Genomic DNA, 24,158 nt, shown 5'->3' on the forward strand with positions numbered 1-24,158 from the left:
TGAGATTAACATTTAATCTCTACATCCAAGAATTCCAATTCATTTTAAAATTAAAACATTTTCATAAAATTATATAGAATTGGAACTCCTTAAGCCTTTCTTGGCACTCAATATGACTTATATTGAATATCGTCTAATAGTACGATATTTCATACCAAACATCTCATTTAGACTTAATATAAAGTCTAAGTCTAGTACTAATTCTTGCATCTCATGCTGTAGTACAATGAGGTAGAAGCCAATGTAACATATTAGCATTTCAATGGAGACTATGATCATATCATAAGCTATCTTCCATCAATGCATCATGTATAGGAAATTATGACAATGCTGAATCATAACATATTTATATACTTCAGCTCCTTTAAGCACTATGTCCAAAATTATTTCTTAGTTAATATGATTCATTTAAAATAGTAGCTAGTGAACAAAATTTATGACAACTTTATTTTGAGACAATGAACATAATTACCAAGACATTATATTTTGCATCCATAACCATATAGTATGGAACCCGAAAAACATACTCTACTAGGTGCAACGACAACCTAATCCCACAATTAATATTCCTCGGGAGTGAGGTCATACCAATCACTATGATCTGACAAGAATTATTCTCATTATTAATGCTATCATGGTAACTCTTACCAAACAAAAATAATTTGCCGCTTTTCCTTTAGCCTCTAAGTAATAATGATATAGCTCCTTTGGGAGGTTAATATTACACTTAGTCTAGTGTACACCATTATCTAGAATCATGTGTAGCCATATTTCATTTCCCTTTATAGTGTTTAAACTTGTAGTGCCATGAAGCAAAACACCCTCCTTTGGGATCGCGAGGCATATACGCCAAGATGAGGTGCTTGTTCACACTACTTTAAACGGGTAAGTTCAAACTTGTAGTACCATGAAATAAACACCCTCCTTTGGGATCGTGAGGCATATACGCCAAAACGAGGTACTTACCCCACACTACTATGAACCGATAATGGGGGCTGTGAGATCTAACCCTTGTATCTCTCTCCCACTAGAAATTTTAAAACAAGTGGATTGTCTTGAAACCATTGACTCATCACAATGTTAACCCTACACATCAAATGTGTTTAATTGTTTAAATTCGATGTGATGTTACTAAGTCACGCCACTATAGCATAACGAACATTGGCGCAATCACAAAGAAGTTTAACGTTGTAATCCGTGAAATAAATATCCTCTACATGGAATGCAAGACTCGAAGTCAAGACAAGGTATCTATTCACATTACAATAAACTTAACAAAAGGGTTATTTAAGCACTCCCACTTGTTATTTGGATTTTTCTTAAATAATTGTGATCCCATCACAACTCATAACCTTGTATTTGTTGAAGACTCTAATCTTATTAGAATCACTAACTAAAATAGAAGTCCTAAACGATTTAGGATTCCTTAAACACTAATGAATCAAAAATTAGTTATATAGAACTCTATCCTTAATCTATGAAAAGAAAAGTTCTAGTCTCTTTAGAAACTATATACCTTTTAATTAAGCTTTAATCTCATTAAAACTTCTAATTAAAATGAATTAAGGACTTTCAATCATACAACAATTCTAATCTCATTAGAATGTTTCTTAAAAGACAAGTCTCAAACAACTTAGGACTAAGAGTTCTATTTAACTAATATCTTTGATTTCATTAGGTCTTTTAGTTAGAATCATGTGTAATCTCATCACACACATCTTTGTTCTTTATATAGGTGAAAAACACTTAGAAATTTTTTTTTTGAATCATCAGTCCTTGATCGATCCTCGACAACTGCTTGATCGATCGAGAAAGTTCTGGATGCTCGATCGATCCTCGACAGATTCTTGATCGATTGAGAAACAATTCCGCAAAGCTTGATCGATTCTCGACAGATCCTCGATTGATCAAGAAAACTTCTGCCAGCTCGATCGATGCTCGACAGATGCTCGATCGATTGAGTGTTGCGAATTTCAAATTTTTCAGAATTTTTCTAAGATAGTTTTTTAACGTTTTCATGAACAAAACAACCATCATTTGAACATAATGGACAAAGATTGATATCTAAACAGAATATCATTGATGCTATAGCCTTAAAATTCAATTTAACATACTTAAATTCAAAATTTAAACAACATCATAACATCAAAATTAGTTTTCATCAAATCATAGTTTCAACAACCATGCAAAAAATTAATTTCTAACATCATGAAACTATTATCTCTAATTCCAAAAACTCACAAAACATGTTATACAATTTGAATTGAAGACCGCTCTGATACCATTTGTTGGAAAAATGCATGGAAAATACTTGTTTGTATCTCATGCAAAACATGCGCAGCGGAAAATTAACGGATCTACTTCAATCGTAATTGATAACATGTACTATGTAAGTTTCAGAATTAGAGTATAAGAAAGCGTACCTTGGTGTAGTGAAATTCAAAACCGAAGATCAGAAGCACTTGGTAACACTTTTAATCTTCACTCCAATTCCACTTAATGCCCAAGATATGTGGTCTCTCAATCAGTTTCCAAGGAGAGAATAGGAGAGTGTCCAACACTCACATACAAACCATTTCATTCCTTGTATGAAAACACTAGTACAAGGTCTCATGAAAAACCCATTATAAAATTCTGTATGTTTCTCTCCTTATATATAACTGATTATCTAATTGGGCTAGCCTTTTGGGCCTTTCCAATTGGGCTTAGGTGTGTGGCTTGGAGTGAGACCAAAAGGGACCAATAAGACACTAGCTCCAATGGGCCTTGGGCTTTTCTGTCAACTTTTGACAAGTCCAAAGCTACCATTAACTATATTTAATACTACTATATAAATATAGTTGCACTGTAGGCCTTATCTATAAATTATATCCCAAGACTTTATTGTACATGCAACCCCTTCATAAAATATTCGTAGTAATACAAAGTCATGGATGTAGACTGCCACTTTGGAGATTACTACATTTTAATCCTTGAGTATTCGATTTAATCCTTTAAGTTAATCATTATATATTTATAAAATCCAATTCCATAAATATATACTTTAGTAACTCCTTACTAAAGTGGTTGGGCCCAACTCTCTGAATAACCAAACCCATTAAACTTATCTCAAGGGAATATTTTGTATCTCTGTTAAGAGAATATGAATTCCATCTTGAGAATATATGTTCCATCAACACTAAATGTGATTGCCTAACATACTAAGGTTTTGACCGTGACTAATAGATTTCACTTCTGATATATCAAAGCAACCTACATCTCATGATGAGGTCCATTATTCTCTCAGGATTAAGAGTTGATGTAAATAGAAGTCATGAGATTTATTATTCATTTGACAGTTGTTAGGAGAATAATAAATCTCATAGTAGTCCAGTTCAATATGTCTTAACTTTTAAAACATATCAACATACCAACTAGAAATCTCCATTTCCATGATCAAGACAAATCATCTTAGTTGATATATTATAGTCTTTGCAGATGAAACGCCCAATTTTCATCACCGACTACGAACTACATTTTGAGTTTACAAGGAACTTGTGATTTACATCTTCTGTGACTAAATCACATAAATTACATACAATGCATCTCATGGACTAAGATAATGTCCCATTAGTTCATTTATAAATAGTCTCATATAATTAAACAATTTAATTATTTATGACATGCCAATAAATTGAATTTTAAAGCATAAACCCCAACAATTTCGAGGTACGCGCTTTGTGGTTACTCCGGCTCTTGTAGCCAACGTGCTCCATGTCCCTAGGGTAGCGTATCCTGACTACCCTGGTTGTGAGCGTCTTAAGACTGTGTTTAAAGACGAGCTTATTTCCACTTTCTGTGAGCAACCTTCAGAGTGGGGTGATTGCCTGTTCACTTCTTGCTCTCGTTTTGCTAAAGGTCCTCGGTTTATTAACATAGTTATGACTTTTGTTTTGCATCATCTTTCTCACTATAACTCTATTACAGAGCCTCGTGCTCAATTTTTGTTATCCCTCATTGAGCATCTTACCATTGATTTTCTCTCTCATTTTATCATTTCCATCGTAGATGTGTATAAGGATACGGCGGCCCGTGATAAGCTCATTTTCCCTTCTACTATCACGAGGATCTTGCGCCACTTCTTTGTTCCCTCTCTTGTGTTTGACCCCTTCCATGTCTCTTATGCCATAGACGCCGCTACTGTTAAACGGAGCAAGGCGTAGCTACGTTCGAGGCAGTCTAGCTCAATGGTTCCTCTAGCTTCTACAGCACTATCCACATCCGCTCCCTCTTCTTCTACGAGTAGTGTAACTCTTGAGGATATCATGGCACAGCTTATGCGCATGGATGCTCGCCTTGACTCACTTAGTGATAAGTTATGTCAGGTGAACACCCGTGTTGGTTGTGTTGCATGACGGCAAGTAGTCATAGGTGGCTTTGTTTCTTCACCTCCTCCTACTCTAGAAACTTCTGCGGATGAGGATGATGATGCTGATGCTGATGCTGATGCATCTGGTGGTGACGAGGATGATGCTAGCTCTTCCAATACTGACGAGATGTCTACTTGACACTCTTACCCTTTGTCACTTGTGACAAAAAGGGGGAGTAGTTTTGGTTATGAGAGTAGTCATAGTTAGGGGGAGAGTTAGAATAAGAGATTTTTGTTAGGGGGAGTGTTGATTTTGAGGAATGTAGTGAGGATTTTGATGTATCTTTTTCTTTTCTTTCTTCTTTAGATACATTATTCTTGTACCTTAGGTCTTGTAAGCATTTGACATACATTGTACTTATATTTGCTTTATCTACATGTTGATGTATGTTTTTCACCTACCCTTACATGTGTTGTTTCTTTTCTCTCTTTATGCACATGTTTCTTATATTTTGTATGCAATCTATTATTTCTATTTCACACAAAGATGCTTTGATGAGTTTTGTTTAAGTGTTTCAAAAATACAGTTTGTCAAAGTCTACCTGCCATGAACTCTCTTTTTGCAAAGTTTTTTTAAGAGTTTGTGTTAGGATAGATTTTGTTGTACTTAATAAGTAAGTATGAGTTGAGTGATTTATGACTTCTCTCATATGTTCATTTGTTGTTGTGGTTTTGTCACGGATTGCCAAAGGGGGAGATTGTTAGGACATATGTGATTGGATGTTAGGAACTTATGTCAACATTTTATGTAATTGGCTAAGCCTTTGACAAAACGCACTTTACTTGTAATTGGGTAGATCTAGGATGTGTCTAATACTTCAAGGAACAAGAGTTCAGTCCAAGTATTGAAGCCATGCAAGTCTGTCCAAGATTGAAGTGTGAAAAGTGTTGTTCATTAAAGCTTGATAGCTAGCATCTATCGAGATTTAAAGAGTTGTTCTAGCCCGTAGCTCGACAGCAGCTTGACAGCTAGGGTATCTGTCGAGGTTTATGAAACTCAGTTTTTTGGACTATTTTTCTGGACTGTTTTTCATCCAATCCGTGATTATGTGTTTAGGCTTTCTTTTCCCATAAGTGTGATCGGAAACCTAGTTTGCCCTAGTTTTTGAAGAAGCTACTGTGTTTGTACACCATAGGGTTTTGTGACCAAGAAACTTGACGATCTTCATTTGCTGATGAGCAGAAGAACTTTATAGCCAACATTTATTTTCAAGTTGGTGATTAAAGTCGCGTATTAGGATCCGTGCAATTGGTTAGTCACGTATTGGGAGCCGTGCAATACAAAGAGAGATTGTCACTATAGAACAAGTCCAATTGGGTATTGGGGTAAGGGTTCAGCTGTAGGTTGGTATAAGGTACTAGGATTCCTTTACTTATAACCGTTTGTATTGATAATAGTGGATTCTCGGGAGTGGTGACCTTAAAATCACCCGGTGGGTTATTAGCCTCGGAGGTTTCCCCCATTCGTAAACAAATCACCGTGTCAAATTTAATTTTCGCTGCATTTAGTTATTTGGTGATTTTTTTGTGCTACCACGCTCATTGCATGTAATTGAACCTAATTAATTCACTTGGATAATTAATTGGTTAATTCATCACAAGGGGTCAATACATTTTTGGCCTATCAATATAAAATTGGTATTTTGGTGGCTATTGTGTTTTTGGATAGCTAGAGTTCTATACATTTGACTAAAAATTATATGCATTAGAACAACCAAAAACATTGATGTTAGATATCACTTCATTCATGAGACTATATCTCGTGGCACCAAATAATCAAAAAGGTTGCATAGGTTTAAGCATTGCTTAGACTTGATTGATGTTTGTAGTTTGTGATCGCCCATAGGTACATTGGTGGAGGCTATAGTTTTTTTTGTGGGGCCATATAATTTTAAACAAAAGTAGAGATTTGTTATTTATGACTTGAATTTGGTTACAACAAGGGTGTGCCACATGAGATAATATCCCACATAATACCCTTGCCAACCTTAGTTGGTGTTGCAGCAATCCTAAACCCCACCAACTAAATTTAGGTCATAAAAATGTATAAGTTCTCTACTAAGAGATTTGTAACTCAACTAGTTGGTACTTGATGGTATTTCCAACATAGACATCTGGGGTTCAAATCCTCTCACCCCAACTATCAATGTATCAAAAAATGTATGAGTTCTCTAAATTGTGGAGTGCCACAACTTATAAGTAAGAATATGAACTAATTGGGAGTATTTTGGGGTTTAGTTTTTATGAGAGTGCTCTGGTGCCACATTTGTAATCTATCTATTTTCTTAGTGAAACTTTCTCCTTGAAGTTGCATATAGACTTAGGCCTCAAGTCGAACCATATAATTTTTGTGTTCCTTATACAATTGTCTTTTCTATTTTTCTATTTCAATTTTGCAAAAATTCACTATTATTTGTAGCATACATAACAAATATATATTACAACTTCCACACTCTTTCAAAATAAGCTTCCAATCACCTAATTGTATGCGTGGCAAATGTGTTCAGTAAAAAACAAGTCATATTAAATGAATTCGAAACAGATTAGGTTGTGTCGGGTTCAGGTTGATCTTTTTTTTTTTTTTTTGAAAGCATGCATTTACTACTTGGTAAGTCATTTAACAAATTACTTGTTGTGAAGTGAATTAATTTGGATTCACTCATGTTAAACAAGAGCTCAAATCAACAAATTGATAGTTGTTTATTAATAATAAAATTATACAAATATCAATATTGCTAACCAAAATTATACTTGTCTCAATTGATTTGAGTTAGACAATCTTGTTTGTATATGGTTACAACTTATAATAATTGTGGGGGTCAAATACACTTGAAAGAGAAACTAAACAAAAGTTCTTGATCAAACAAAACTAATATCTAAGATGTGAGAAGGGGAAGTCCATAACGGGAAGATTAAGTAGATATCTTAAGACAAGAAAAAGAATGAATCATGTGTTTATATATGAAGAAATAGTGTTCCCATGGTACAAAATAGCCTTCTAAAGGAAGAACACAACTGAAAAATTCTAGCTCTCTTTCTCTCTCTTGTTCTTACTATTGTCCTCCCTCACTTTTCTAGATCCCCTTTCTTGTTGCTCTCTTCCTCCTTTTATAGCCATACCCCTTCATCCTCAAGTTGTCTTGATCTTACCTGGATTTGGGAGGATACTTATCCCATCAGCCTCTTGCCCTACCACTTCTTGATCATCAAGGAAGACTTTTAAGGGTGTTTCTACTATTCAGGTCAATCATTCAACATTTAACGTGACTGACATTAGGTGGGGGAGCTCATTAATGCAAAGGTGACTATTACATTGGGCTCTGCATTTTCTTCAATGTGTCCCATAGGAGAGAAATGAACAATGGGTAGCCCTAGGCTAAAAAGAAGGTCACTCCTCAAATAATCTTTGAGTCCTTGGTAAAGGAGGATTCTTGGGAACACCTCAGTAATGAGCCCTAATGGTCCCCAGGGGATAGTGGGTACTACAGGTTATCTCAGAAAGTATGGGCCCAAAAGTCCTCTTTCAATTAGAGGTCCCTCCTACCTCTTGTTGGACTCTAGGCCAAGTCCATTCCATCTCCTTCTCGGGATTAGGTCCTCGTGGCAGATTTATGTCCACCCCCGCCCCCAATAATAATGCTGCATTTTTTATTAGCATTTACGAAATCTCATTCTTGAATTTTATGTTGCTATTAAATTCAATGAAAAATAAATCAATGAGCCAAAAAGTTGTTTATTTCTCATTAATTTCATGGACATTGATTCATGGATATCCCTTATCTAGATAAGTATGAGCCCTAATGAAATATTAGTTTGACATTAGTTTCCAAAACATTCTATCATCATATCAGGAGATAATACATGCCTAGAAAAGCCTCTAATTTTCTGGAGGTTAAATTTAATTACATTTTAATTAAAAACATGTCAATTAATAAACTAAACTTTTATAGGTTACACCCCATACTACATTATTAACTCAAAAGGACGATGATGATGATGACAACAACAACAACAACAACAATAGGCCTCTTTTGTTTGAGGACCCTTTTTCATTTCTAGGAAGTAAAGTATTTGTGAAATTATTTGCTAGATTTCAAAACTATTCACTTTCTTCTTCACAAACAACGTTAATGACATTTCAAAGTCTTTATTTTATTTTATTTTCAAAAAACAGTTTTAAAAAACAGCTTGGGCAATGGGTTTGTTGGGTTAGGTTGGGTCAACTCATAAAAAAGGGATCGAGTCATGGTTCAAACTTTTTTTGCTCTAGGTTACGAATTTTGGATTTGAGTTGGTTATTTTCCTTTGAGTTCAGATCAGATCCAATTTACCATGTTTACCTAAGTGTGACCTTTAACAATACTCATAATAAATAGATCTAGCACTATTGAATTTTCTTGAATGAAAAATATGTTAGGGTTTATGTCCTAAAATCCAATTTATTGGTATGTTATAAATAATTAAATTGTTTAATTATATGAGACTATTTGTAATTGAACTAATTGGATATTATCATAGTCCTTGACATTCATTACATTTGATTTATGTGATTTAGTTACAGAAGATATAAATTGCAAGTTCCTTGTAAACTCAAAATGTAGTTCGTAGTCAGTGATGAAATTGGGCGTTTCATATGCAACGACTATAATACATCAACTAAGATGGTTTGTCGTGATCATGGAAGTGGAGACTTCTAGTTGATGTGTTGATGTGTCTTAAGTGTGTAAGACATATTGAACTGGACTGCTATGTGATTAATTATTCAGTTTATAACTGTCACCTAAATAATAAATCTCACGACTTCTAATTTCATAAACTCTCAATCCTGAGAGGAGAGTGAACCTGATCATAAAATGTAGGTTACTTTGATATATATCAAGAGTAAGATCTAATTTAACGGTCAAAACCTCAATATGTTGGGTAACCGCACGTAGTGTTGAGGGAACACATTCTCAAGATGGAATCCATAATCTCTTTCTATAGAGACACGAAATATCCTCTTGAGATAAGTTTAAAACAGGGACTCAAGGATTGTTTATAAAGTGACAGTTTATTATGACTTTGTTCATTGTGGATATTTCATGAAGGGGTAAAATGATATCATATTAGAGTTTTGGGATATAATTGATTAATAAGGCCTAGAGTGCAATTATATTTCCATAATGGTAGTTGTTATATAATTAATGGTAATTTTAGGCTTGTCAAGAGTTGACAGATAAGTCTAAAGCCCATTGGAGCTAGACCTTATTAGTCCCTTTGGTCTCATCACAAGCCACACACTTAAGCCCAATTGGACTGGCTCAAAAGGCTAACCCAATTAGATAATCAATTTTTATTTAATAAGAGTTATTAAATAAAGTAACTGTTAAGGTAGTTAAAACATATGTATGATTAAAAGAAGAGAAAACATTTTTCTCTCTCGAGTATGTTTTGAATACACTTTTCTTTTGGAAAATCAACACACTTAAGAACTGATTGAGAGACCACTCTTTTTTGGCACCATGTAGAATTGAGATGAAAATTGAAGGTACTCTCAAGTCTTGTTTTTAAATTTTATTGCATCAAGGTACGCTTTTTGTTATTTGTTCTAGAATTTAAGGTTATATGTTATCTCTTATGAATGAAATAGATCCTTGTGTTGCTTCTGCTGTGTGTTTTATATGAGATGCAAAACCAATTTTTCCAACAAAATCATGTCAACATTTTACCCTGTCACACATGAATTAACCACTAATTAAATGTAATTTTGAGGTAGAACCATGACCTTCGAGGTAGAGTAAGAGTCTATAATACATCAATTTCTCAAAAGAAGAATAAAAAAAGTCTATAATACATCGTGAAGTACGTGGATCCCAGTATAAGATAAGTGCTAGCTGACGTGGGGACCAAGGACGATTGCATTATTGTCTATTTCTAGTCACATTAATATGATGTCCGTCGAATTACCCGGCACCATTACTTTCAATATAGCAACAAATTGAGTGAAAGGTGGCGATATGTGCTTCTTTAGTCTTGATTGAGACAAAGATGTTTTGTTAGATTTTGCAATATACAAAAGCATGGGACCATTGTCAAGTGGCTCTACCTCTCTTAAAAATTTATTTGGATACCATATTGATAGCTACTTGTTCATATGCCTTCATTTTCTTAGCAAAAAGTGAGAAAAAGGTGGCCTGAACGGGGTTACGGACATAATCTACTTTTGTTTGTACAGACCAATCAATTAATGTGAAATTATTGTTTGAACCTGTGTGTTGTGTAATTATTTAGTACTTTTGAAATACAGCAAATGCTTAAACTCTCTCAAATGAATAGTTGATAGTGGGATCTACTATTCATCTCAAACAAAGAGTATATATATATATATATATATATATATTATGCTTTTGAAGTATTGAACAATTAATCCTGTGTCATATGTGCCTATTACATGGTTTAAGAAATTTACACACTTCTAATATGGGCATGCATTAAGAAGAAATTAGGCTACAAGAGCCATTGGTTAGTAGTGACTAATGAGTATGTTAAGAGAAATGAACAATGACAAAGTAGCATTGCTCATCAACATTAATAGGGTATTAGCTATTTTTACATGTATTGGTCAAATTTCTTATTGATTCAAGCCATTTACACTTATCTACAAGGTACAAACATATAAAAAAAAAAGAATGAAATATTCTATATTTTGCATGAATTATTAAAGCTAAATGATTAATAATAAGGGTGTTCTCTTCAAGGCGTGACACACAAGGAAGCCGACGGTTCGTTCCAAAGATGGCACGGATCGACAACCCTATATTTGGGTTCTCAAAGGAAGATGCTCGACGTCTCCACCACTCCAACGACGATTCACTCGTTGTTAGCATACGGGTAGGGGACTACAACACTCACTGGGTACTATTTGATAATGGGAACTTTGCTGATATCCTTTATTACTCGGCGTTCCAGCTAATGAGAATCAAGAGAGAACAGCTCGTACTGACCAATGCACCACTGGTTGGGTTTGGAGGAACGAAAGTGTACCCCCTCGGTGCAGTTACATTGCCCATGACAGTTAATGATTGCCCTTCAACAAATTACTAAGGATGTTACATTCCTTGTCGTCGATTGTTCGTCGGCTTACAATGCCATACTGGGCCGGCCTACCCTCAATTTGTGGAAGGCTGTGACTTCGACCTATCACTTGATGATCAAGTTCCCCACCGGGTACGGAGTAGGAGAGGTACGTGGAGACCAAGTGGCAGCACGAGAATGCTACATAGCGATGTTAGAGATGGATGACCACTTACAGACCATGAGTATAGAAGAACAACGGATGATTGTGGAGCCCGTTGAAGGGTTGGAGGAGATACTTCTCGATAACTCCAAACCTGAGCGAACGACAAGGATCGGCACCCTCACTAGTTTGACAGTCCGTCAAGCATTCATGACATTCCTGAGAGAGAACTAGGATGTCTTCACTTGGAGCCACGAAGACATGCCCGGCATCGACCCTTCAATCATGGTTCAAAAGTTGAACGTATCACCCTCTTTTCCCCCTATCCGTCAAAAGAAGCGAGTGGTCACCCAGGAGCGAGACAAGGTTATAGCGAAAGAGGTCTGCAAGTTACAGGATGGAAAGTTCATCAGGGAAGTATGCTATCCCGACTGGTTAGCAAATGTAGTGATGGTCAAGAAAGCCAATTGAAAGTGGAGGATGTGTGTAAACTTTACGAACTTAAACAAGGCGTGCCCTAAAGATAGCTACCCACTCCCGTGGATCGACGTCCTGGTAGACTTAACGGCAAGACACCAGTTGTTGAGTTTTATGGATTTTTTTTTTTGTTACAACCAAATCAAGCTGGACGAGGCTGATCAGGAGAAAACTTCATTTGTCACTAGCCAAGGCCTTTTTTGTTACAAAGTGATGTCGTTCGGCCTTAAGAACGTGGGTGCAATGTATCAGAGGCTCAAGAACAAAACGTTTGCACATCAGATTGGGAGGAATGTCCAAGTCTACGTGGACGACATGCTAGTGAAAAGTCAACAGGAGGACAACCATTTGGATGACCTCAAGGAGACCTTCGATACCCTCCGCTCCTATAACATGAAGCTCAATTCAAGCAAATGTGCATTTGGGGTAACGACTGAAAATCTCCTAGGGTTCATGGTGTCTCAGAGGGGCATTGAAGTCAACCTAGACAAGATCCGGGCCCTAGTAGAGATGGCACCACCTAGGAATGTAAAAGAAGTGCAAAGCCTCAACGGCAAGGTAGTGGCTCTGAACAGGTTTGTGTCAAGGGCAATGGACAAATGCATGCCTTTCTTTCATACGTTGGAGAAGTCCTTTAAGTGGATGGCCAAGTGTTAACAAGCATTCGAGAACTTAAAAGCGAACCTCTCTTCCCCGCCGTTGCTGAGTCCTTCCAAACCTAGGGAGGAGCTATTTCTCTACCTAGCTGTCTCCTTAGCTATCGTTAGTGCGGCCTTAGTCAGAGAAGAAGACAAGGTGCAGAAGCCTGTATACTACACTAGCCGAGCACTCTGAGGCATAGAAAAGTACCCTCCAATGGAGAAGCTAGTCTTCACCTTAGTAACCGCATCTCCAATGGAGTATCCATATGAACGTATCGTCCAACGGGCAGACTGGCAGGGTAGGTATAGCACTCCACTCTCCATAAGGGGACGAGATTGAACATATGCCGATTGCCTTTCCAAGGCTGTGTCAGTAGAACACATGTTTATACCCAATAAGGTACTTTCTTTTGTTCAACTTTCACTTTTGATAGACGGCGCCAATGTGCAGGAAATAGGTTTGAAAAGCAACTGGACCACACCAATAGTTTCGTACTTGAAAGACAGCAAACTACTTGATAGTAAGGAGACCGCAAGGAAGCTGAAGGTTTAGGTGGCACGATTCGTCCTAATAAAGGATGTCTTGTACAAAAAAGGCTTCTCCCAACCGTACCTAAGATGCCTAAGCCCCGAGAAAGCAGATTATGTCATGAGGGAAGTTCACGAAGGGATTTGTGGGAACCATTCAGAGTCACGGTCACTAGTGCACAAGCTGATTCAGGAAGGATACTATTGGCTTACCATGCAGAAGGATGCCCAAGCCTATGTCAAGCCTATTAGCAACATCATTAGAATGCCAACAGAAGAGCTCACTCCGATGACAGCTCTATGGCCTTTTGCTCAATGGGGGTTAGACATCATGGGTCCATTTCAGACGGTGGCAAGACAACTGAAGTTCCTAGTGGTTGGTATAGATTACTTTACCAAATGGGTAGAAGCTAAAGCGCTGGCCACCATCATAGAAAAAAACATACTAAGTTTCATCTAGAGAAACATCATCTGTAGGTACGGGGATCCCTAGAGTATTAGTATCGGACGATGGAAAGCAGTTCAACAATGAGTCATTCAGGGATTTTTGTTCACAGCTGGGGATCAAGAATCACTACTCCTCACTCGCCCACCCACAGGCCAACGGACAAGTTGAGGTCACGAATAGATCCTTACTCAAAATCATCAAGACTCAGCTCGAGGGGGCAATTGGTATATGGCCGAATGAGCTAATTAGTGGACTATGGGCATACAAGACAATGACCAAAACACCTATAAGAGAAACACCATTTCGACTAGCATACGGGGGCGAAGCCGTTATCCTTGTTGAGGTTGGACTCACGAGCTACAAAGTGGAGAAAGATGATGAAGGTAGAAATGACGAAGCCATGCGCCTACAGCTTGACCTAGTGGACGATGTCAGAGCAACAACTGAACAAAGGTTAGCACCGTACCAGGACCTCATGACCAAGCACTACAATTCTAGAGTCAGACACAGGGATTTTCAAGTTTGAGACCTTATCTTGAGGAAGGTGATCGGTGCCACAAGAGAGCCCTCCCAAGGAAAGCTAGAACCTAATTGGGAAGGACCCTATAGAATCGCTTCATGGCAGAGGAAAGGCACCTATCACCTGGAGACACTTGACAGACAGAAGTTGCATCACCCATGGAACACTGAGCACCTAAAGAAGTACTACCAGTAGACGATGGCATACAGACCACCACTCCTCATTTCCAGTTTATTTCTTTCTAATTTTTTATTATCTACAGTACTTTTTAAGCCCAAATGGCAGCTTTTCATTTTTTCAAGAACAATTTTTGGCTTACGCACGTATTTATCATAATAAGAGGAGTTATTCAAATATGTCGTGTGTATATATACATCTCTACAAAACCACATCTATGACTAAGTCCTCAAGTGGACGGGCACATCCCAAGGGATGCATTGAGACTTATTAAGTCCTTAACTGGACAGATGCATCCCAAGGGACGCCTCAAAACTTATTAACATCCATGTGTGGATAGATACATCCTAAAGGAATGCCTTAAAATTTATACAAGTACATAAATGGAAGGACACATCCCAAGGGATTCCTTGTGATTTATTAGTCCTTAACTGGACGGATGCATCCCAAAGGGATGCATTGAAATTTATAAAGTCTGAAAGTAGACGGACACATCCTTAAGTGGACGAACACATCCCAAGGGAATGCACGGACACATCCTTAAGTGGATGGACGTATCCCAGAGGATATCTTGAAATGTATACAAGTCCCTAAGTGGATGGATACAAGTCCCTTAGTGGAAAAATACAAGTCCCTAAGTGGACAAATACAAGTCCCTAAGTGGACGGGTTCAAGTCCACAAGAGGACTGATACGAGAAACCCCCAAGAGATAGCTTAAATTGCATATAAGTGGGTTACGTAATTCCCTAGATGGATGGCCCATACACATCCTTACCTACGAGGTACATAGACTGCCATAAATACCGACGGGTATCTGATCTTTGGAGATAGCCTTAGCATTGCTTATGGGTTAAAACAAATAACTATAGATATCGACGAGGTACCTGGTCTGTAAAAAATACAACTCTTGGCCTACTAAGTGACAGATGACCAAGGACACTGACGGGTGCTTAGTCTCGAGGTTTCTACCGGGTCCGACCCCTAAGGTGAACGAGCAATCACACATACCAATGAGTATCAGGACAGACGGATAGATTAGAAAATGACACACTGCAAAAGCATCTTCAAACAACAAAACTAAATGAAAGCGACGGATATAGTAAAAAGACAATAAATAAAAGCCCATAAAAGGAAACGTGTTTACAGTAAAGCTCAAAAAAGAGTTTGGCACTTGCCATTGTCTAAAAATAAGAAGGAATACATAAAAATTAGGAAAAAAAAAAAAGAGACTAAGATGGAGCATCCAAAGCAGACGGGTTCACAGCGTTCTAGGCCAAAGGGTCCTTAGCAGACGAGATCAAAGGAGCAGATGGGTCTATAGCACTCTGGGCAAAAAGGTCCTCAGCAGAAGGGACCAAAGTAGTCGTCGGTACTAGAATCATCAGACTCTTCATTGATGGTGTCACCACCCCCAGGAGTCGTCGGCACTGGATCGTCAAGAGAGATCTTGGATAAGTCAAGGTCTTGGTAGACAGACCCAACTTACTTTAAGCAGTCCTCGAATCTGTCACCATAATAGACGTTGCATGCATCGATAAAGGTTTGGGAAGCCTTGGCCATATCCATCTGATCATGGAGGATTGACAGTTCCGTCACTAAACCTGCCTTCACCTTCTTTGCTTCTTTTCAAAGGCTAGACTCCTCCTTTAGCTTGGCGTTTATGGATGTCAGCTCTTCATTGAAAGTATGGAGGGCCTCCTTATACTGTTCCTGCTCCTTGTTTTCAATCTCTGGATGCTTTCGATATCGACTGATCACCCCTTCTTGGGTAATGCACCTGTCTTGCAGAGCCTTCATACACACCAATGCCTAAGATCAAGACACCCGTCAGTAAAAGAATGTACAAGTAGCACATAAAAATGTGGTTTGAGAGAGACATACCCTAGAAAAATCAAAGAAACCCGATGCCCCTAAGTCCTTCGTCATTTGATCTGCATAGGGGTCCAAATCCGTCTCCTTGATGATTGAATCAACCATCCCCATGGCGTATCCCTTGTGTGTAAGCAGACGGAAGACAGCTCCTTGAGCAACAAGACCCCTCATTGTCATTAGCACTTTGCCAACTCCATGGCTAGGTTTAGGAGGCGACAGCTGTTTCGATTGCTTGTCACCAACGGGGGTGCCTGACCCTTTCTTATGCAGACGGTTGTCTTTGCCTTCTTCTTTTCTTTTCAAGGCCCTCTTAGCGATGACCTTCTAAGCCAATGCCGAGGACCCACCTTTCTCTTTTGGCTTGCACATTGCAGCAGCTTGCCTCACCAACGCCCTTTGTCTCCCGGCTTCCATCTCTATTTAGAAAAAGGGCGGATGTTAGAAAAGGAAAAGACAGACGGCAGGAGAAAGATATGGAATTCACAACTTACGCTGACGAGAATAAGTGTGTAGAGGACAGGCTTCAGTCGACAGTTCAGGACCACCGCAATATACGTGAAGGGTATCTAATGTGATAAGGTCTTTCCAATTTCTATTTAAGTCAGGCATGTCTGACACTAACCTAAGCGACGTCTTCCTTGCTAGGGAATGATAAACCCCTTGAGACGAGGTATTGTGATGGGGCTTGTAGTAGTAGAAGAACTCGTCAAGGGTAAGCCGATGGTTCCCGCCACTAAGCTGACCCCAGATTACTTCAGCCCCAATGACAACTCTTCAAGCATTAGGGGCTATTTGGCTGACAGATAAACCCAAATAATTGGCCAGTTGACGGTGTAAGTCCATCAGTGGTAGCCTCAGTCCTGTGGAAAACATGGCATTGTACATGCCCACGTCCATGGTCTTCCCGGAATAACACTTTTCAAACAACCTGGGTAGACGGATAAGGATGTGCTCTAGGATTTGATAACGGTCCCGAAGGAAGTTGAACACCTTGTTGCAGGATGAATGAAGGGATGGGCACCACCGTCCTCTTGACCCCCTGGATCTCCTCCTTTAGAATGGGTTCCCTCATCATCCTCATCATCCTCACCATCCTCCCTGTCCTCTTCATCCTCTTCTCCCTCATCATCTCCCTCAACGTCTCCATCATCCTCTTCCTCATTTTCATCACTCAAGGATTGGGTGGACGGCTCCCTTTCTGGGGACCGAGGATAATCTTCCCCAAGCTCATGCCCTGATGGAAAGACCTCATCGTAACTCGCACCCTTACGGACTGACGATGATAGTTTACTCATTGCTTCCCTATCTGACATCTATCCACCTACAAGTGACGAAGGTATTTTTCTAAGAACCTATCTTGACGGGTCTCAAAACATAAAAAGGGGACGACTTACGAAAGTATAAATAAAAGCAAAGGGAAGAGAACTTACAAAAAGATGGACAGATTGAAAGCAACGGTCCCTCTGTGAAGTGACGGTGACAAGCAGCAGGTGGCTTGGATGACGATGCGACAGCTCTACTTCTCTCCAAGCTCTTAAAGATGAAATAAGGAGAAATGGAAGGAGGTAAGGGACTATTTATAGGATGAAGAAGCGCAAGAAATGAAGCGACGCTTTTGATTAGAAACGAGGCCAACCGGCTAGTGCCATATGTCTCCTAGCATTTAATAAAGGCCGCTCAAGAGCAATTAATGACACCCCCTTTTTCCAAAAATAAATAAATAAATAAATTGCAGTTAATGGTTGCTCTCCATAATCCGTCAGTTGGAGCTGACAGAGCCATGGAGCAGGGGGCAGTTGATAAGGGTGTTCTCTTCAAGGCGTGACACACAAGGAAGCCGACGGTTCCTATGGACCCATCAGCTTCCCATAAGCAGACGAAGATCCAAAGCGACACCACCATGGAGCTAAAGACCCCACGGTACTTGACGGGCGTCTCCACAAAGACGACTGGAATACTTTGGACGAGGCAATTAACCGAAGAGGTGAAGAGGCCGACGGGTCCAGCGTGGCTTAGCTTGATGTCCACGAACATTTATGCAAAGAAATATCTTGTATCCCATGAATAACCCTAGTAAAAAAAATCTCTACTAGGAAAGGATCCTGCAAAATACGTGTATTAATGAGAATCTTCCCTACAAGGAAAGACCTTCACCATGAAATTACGGTCAACTCTACACTACTATGAAAACCCTAAAGCCCTCACAAATCAAGGTACGCATAATATACCCTAACTCTAGCACTCTAGAGTGATAGAGAATTCTCTATTCTAACTTAACCTTCGGATGGTCTTTGGTCGGTACCACACCAGTGCTCTCTGCAAGGTCTTCTCTTTATTTGTGTTACGTAGGCATTTTTCTAAGAACCTATCTTAACGGGTCTCAAAACATAAAAAGGGGACTGGTTGCAAAAGTATAAATAAAAGCAAAGAGAAGAGAACTTACAAAAAGACGAATGGATTGAAAGCAACGGTCCCTCTGTGGAGTGACAATGACAAGTAACAGGTGGCTTGGACGACGGCATGATAGCTTTGTTTCTCTTTAGGCTCTCAAAGATGAAATAAGAAGAAATGGAAGTAGGTAAGGGACTATTTATAGGACGAAGAAGCACAAGAAACGAAGTGACACTTTTGGTTAGAAACGAGGCCAACTGGCCAGTGCCATGTGTCTCCTAGCATTAAAGCCGCTCAAGGGCAATTAATGACACCCCTTTTTTCAAAAAAATATATTAAATAAATTGTAGTTAATGATTGCACTCCATGATCCGTCAGTTGGACTTGATGGAGCCATGGAGCAGGGGGCAGCTGATAAGGGTGTTCTCTTCAAGTCGTGACACACAAGGAAGCCAACGGTTCCTATGGACCCTTTCGCTTCCCATAAGCAAAAGGAGATCTGAAGAGACGCCACCAAGGAGCTAACAACCCCACGGTACCCGACAGGCGTCTCCACAAAGACGACGGGAATACTTCGGATGAGGCAATTAACCGACGAGGTGAAGAGGTCGACAGGTCCAGCATGGCTTAGCTTGATGTCCACGAACATTTATGCAAAAAAATATCTTGTATCCCACAAATAACCCTAGTCAGAGGAATCTCTACAAGGAAAGGATCTCGCAAAATACGTGTATTGATGAGAATCTTCCCTACAAGGAAATACCTTCTTCACCACAAAACGGAGGTTAGCGCTACACTACTATAAAATCCCCAAAGCCCTCACAAATCAAAGTACGCATAATATACCCTAGCTCTGGCACTCTAGAGTGATAAATAATTCTCTTTTTTAACTTAATCTTCGGAGGGCCTTTGGCCGGTACCACACTGGTGCTCTATGCAAGGTCTTCTCTTTATTTGTGTCGCACAAGTTACCAAGGGGCACCTGAGGACTATTCAACTCACTAACGATTTTCAACATCATCAATTAAAATCTTTGCTTATATTTGAAATGTGTATAAACCATTTACATTTATCTAAAAAAAAGGAAGAAAAAAACATTAAAGTACTATATCTTTCGCATGAATTATTAAAGCTAAATGGTTAAAATCTTCCCTTATATTTGAAAGGATAAAGCTACAACCTCACTCAGCAAAATAAACATCACTACATATTTTGAAAATCTAATCATTGAATTTCTTGTTTTTTACGCTCCTAATACACATGCCAAATTTTGTGTTAATCGAATATTATTTACTATATGATTTATAAGTTTATATTTTATGGATAATTTTAAGTTACAAAAACTTACAATTTAAACAATTTATTGATAACATAGCCATTGATTTTATATGTTATCATTTATTTTGTCACATATGTGTTTTCCTTCAGTTATCAAATAGTTTAAATTGTTCGAAAAGCCTACCATACTATTTAAAGAATCGCCAATTACTTATCAATTTATCTAGTAGCCATCTTATAGTAGTTTCTGTTGTATTCGATCATATTACATACTATTTTATTATAGTTTTGTTATAAGTTTGCTTAATTTTGAGTCCAGAGTACCATCCTATTATAGTTTATCAATCTTGTGAAGTTTTTTATTTTTTATTTTTTATTTTGGAGAAGAATCAATATTGTGAAGTTGTTGATTTTACAAATAAATTGCGATCAAACTTATATTACATACTATTTAAATTAATTAACATATATGATAAGAAAATGTAAATAGATGAATAAAATGAATGAGAAAAATAATATATTAATAAATTGGGACAATCAATTTTTCTTCATAACACTGGATTTGCACACTCATATGTATAGTTAAGTTCCTTGATGTTCTTGATTAGAATTCTTACTATAATAATCAAACTAAATACCTATAATAATCTCTTTTTAGGGGAGTAAATTGAGGCTTATAATTATGATTTTTATCTATATATCTTATTATTTCAATCATAGAGAAAAAATGAAGAGCATTGTAATCCAATGGCACTATATAGTCTCATTTATAAGAAGAACCATGGTGTAAGAATTAATTAGCCAATATGTGTGTCATAGGGTCAATCTTTCACTCAAAATTTTTGCCTATGATGGCCCTAAGTCCCTAACTTAGTCTCAGTCAACACCACACACACACTATAGTAACACTTAGAACAAATATATAGGGACGTATACATACACAAGCACACAATATTTACAAGAAACCCACCCCCAACCTTTATTACTTAATTTCAAGTTCAAAGGAAACCCTTTTACAAGCCTAGAGAATTACACAGTATTTTCCCAAGACCAAATACACTTTGCTATTGACACCCCCAATAGCCTTAGGGTTAAATACACAAAATTCTAGTATGGCAGTTACTGCTTAGTAACTATCTGGGTCTTGGACAACCTGTCACTTATGTTTTGACTTAGGAAACCTTAAATTGATGTTGTCTTGGCCTGCTCTCCATGTTTCCAGCCCCTACACAATAGGTTTAATCATCAGAAAAGTCAGGAATTGCTTGGTAACTGGCACTACACATGCACAAACCTATGTCTCAGTAAATCATGGGGCTTCTATCCACCATCCAGTAGCCCACACAACATGTTCTCATACGTTTTAGGAGGCTTGGCCCATGCTCAAGGCCTCCCTATTAGCAATACAACCCATATAGCATGCCCACATGCAACACCCAAAGTAACTGCTATCAGCCCTCTAGCACTTGTCTATGCATTCAGCTAGCACTCACTAGCCACTTTGCACATAGCATTTGATCATCAGAGTAGCCCAACCTTGCCTTGCACTCAAGCCACCAAGCCCACACAAGAAACAAGCAACTAAGCCACCGATGTCATGCACCACCACATAGGGTCAACACCACCTACTGTTACCCATTATCAAAATCCATCTTTGCCTACAATGACCTTCCTCTGCCATGGCCTTGGGGTATCATATGGAGTAAGATGCCTCCACATGCTGCCCCCTCATCCTACTCATCGATCCAACTCGAGTAGGGAGGCTAGGTAGGTCCCCCTCAAAGAACCTTTAGGAGCATTACTAGTCTGGCATAAGGAGTCATGGGTGTGTTAAGAAAACATGAAGCCAAGTGCCCTCATTCCTCATGCCATCATCAGCAACAAGTAAAGCTCCTAACAGTGTGTTAGGTTGGGTTGGTTTGAAAATTTCGCAGTCTAACAGGCTCAGATTAGGTTGAAAAAACCTTCAAATCCATTCTAATTAATCCCATCGACAACCGTAATTAAAACCTACTTTTGTAATATTTGTTGGAAAAACACATGACATAACAAATTTGTATCTCATACAAATATACGCAGCAGAATATGAATGGATCTACTTCATTCATGTGAGATAGCATGTAATATCCGAGTTTTGAAAACAAAGAATGAGAGAGCGTACCTTGGTGCGGTACAATTCAAAAACCAAAGATTAGATGTACTTGTGAACACTTTTTAATCTTCACTCCAATTCCACTTTACGCCCAAAAAGTGTGGTCTCTCAACCAATTTCCAAGGGAGAATAAGAGAATAGCTTACACTCACATACATACAATTTCATCTCATATATGATCTTATGAAAATCTGTATGTTTCTCGCCTTATATATATAACTGATTATCAATTGGGCTAGCCATTTCAATTGGGTTTTAGTATGTGGCTTGGAGTAGGAACAAAAGGGAACAAATAAGACTCTAGCTCCAATAGGCCTTGGGCTTTTCTGTCAACTCTTGACGAGTCCAAAGTTACCATTAATTATATTTAATACCACTATATAAATATAATTTCACTCTAGGCCTTATTAATAAATTATATCACAAGACTTTATTATACATGCAACCCCTTTATTAAAATATTCGTAGTAATATAAAGTCATGAATGTTGACTGCGCTATATTTTAATCCTTGAGTACTCGGTTTAATCCTTTAAGTTATTCATCATGTATTTATGAAATCCAATTTCATAAATATATATACTTTAGTAACTCCTTGCTAAAGTGGTTGGACCCAACATTCTGAATAACCAAACGCATTAAACTTATCTCTAGGGAATATTTTATATCTCTGTTAAGAGATTATTAGCTCCATCTTGAGAATATATATTCCATCAACATAAAATGCGGCTGCCCAACATACTGAGGTTTTATTCGTGACTTTAGATCTCACTCCTGCTATCTCAAAGCAACCTACACCATATGATCAGGTTCATTATTCTCTCAGGATTTAGAGTTAATCTAAATAGAAGTCGTGAGATTTATTATTTATTTGACAACCGTTAGGAGAATAACAAATCTCACAACGGTCCAGTTCAATATGTCTTTAACTCTTAAAACATATCAATATATCAACTAGAAGTCTCCACTTTCATGATCAAGACAAATCATCTTAGTTGATAAGTTATAGTCTTCGTAAATGAAATGCCCAATTTTATCACCAACTATGAATTTAAATTATGAGTTTACAAAGAATTTGTGATTTTTTTATCTTCTATGACTAAATCATATAAATCATATACTATACATCTTATGGACTAAGATAATATCTCATTAGTTCATTTATAAATAGTCTCATATAATTAAATAATTTAATTATTTACGACATGCTAATAAATTAGATTTTAAAACATAAATTCCAACAATATTAACTTTGAAGTGTTTTAAGTTTGTCTTTCAAATTGGACAATATTTCCTCTTTTATAGTTTTCGCTTTATACACTTCCGTGATTACTGAGGGTGCTGCACCTGCAATTTGCAGTGTGTTTGTAATGTTGTGTAATTGGGTAAACAAAAGTATCATGTTCACAAGAGTTATTTATGCATGTATGTTGTAATTGGCTTAAGGATCGACATGACTAAATAATAAAAATCATGAGAAACATAAAAAAGAAAGATTTTTAAAACATAAACAACAAAGAAAAGAAAAGAAAAAAAAGTAAAAAATTTAACCTCAATTAGGGGCCGTTTGGTACATGTGTTTAAATATATATTTTTCATTTTTTAAATAGCATTACAAGTATTTTTACACACTTTTTCATCCATACATATTTCTAAAATATATAAAGAACGTTACTAGAATAATATTACCAAACGGCCTTTAAAGTTTAAACTTTTTTGAACACATTTTTGTGCAGAATCCTTTGAAAACAAACATTATTCATTTTAATTAGCTCAAGATTAACACTAAAACTAATTTCCAATCCCTTTTATCTCATAAATAGGAGTAATATTGGTTTGAAAAAAAAAAAAAAAAAAAACGAAGAATCTAAAAAGGAATAATCCGAAAAATATCTGGTGGAAAGTCTAACAGTTTTTTCGGGAAATGAATGAAATGACGAGAGAGTAAAATACTCTATTAAAGGCATAAATTGGCTATGAAAAGTTTGAGTGGTAAAAAGAAAGCAAGACCAAAACTAAACCCAACTCTCTCGCTTGACTGCCACTTGTC

The 24,158-nt window shown here is 37.6% G+C and overlaps 1 protein-coding gene across 1 annotated transcript; it reads left to right on the forward strand.

Annotated features, from left to right (window-relative positions):
* The first annotated feature begins 13,391 nt into the window (after positions 1 to 13,391).
* On the forward strand, positions 13,392 to 14,244 carry LOC142628822 (uncharacterized). Its single transcript, XM_075802858.1, has 2 exons — positions 13,392 to 13,646; positions 13,921 to 14,244. The coding sequence occupies exons 1-2, from the start codon at positions 13,392 to 13,394 to the stop codon at positions 14,242 to 14,244; spliced, it is 579 nt and encodes a 192-aa protein (XP_075658973.1).
* The last annotated feature ends 9,914 nt before the right edge of the window (positions 14,245 to 24,158 follow it).

This window comes from Castanea sativa, chromosome 3 (genome assembly GCF_040712315.1).
Source record: "Castanea sativa cultivar Marrone di Chiusa Pesio chromosome 3, ASM4071231v1".
Lineage (NCBI taxonomy): Eukaryota > Viridiplantae > Streptophyta > Magnoliopsida > Fagales > Fagaceae > Castanea > Castanea sativa.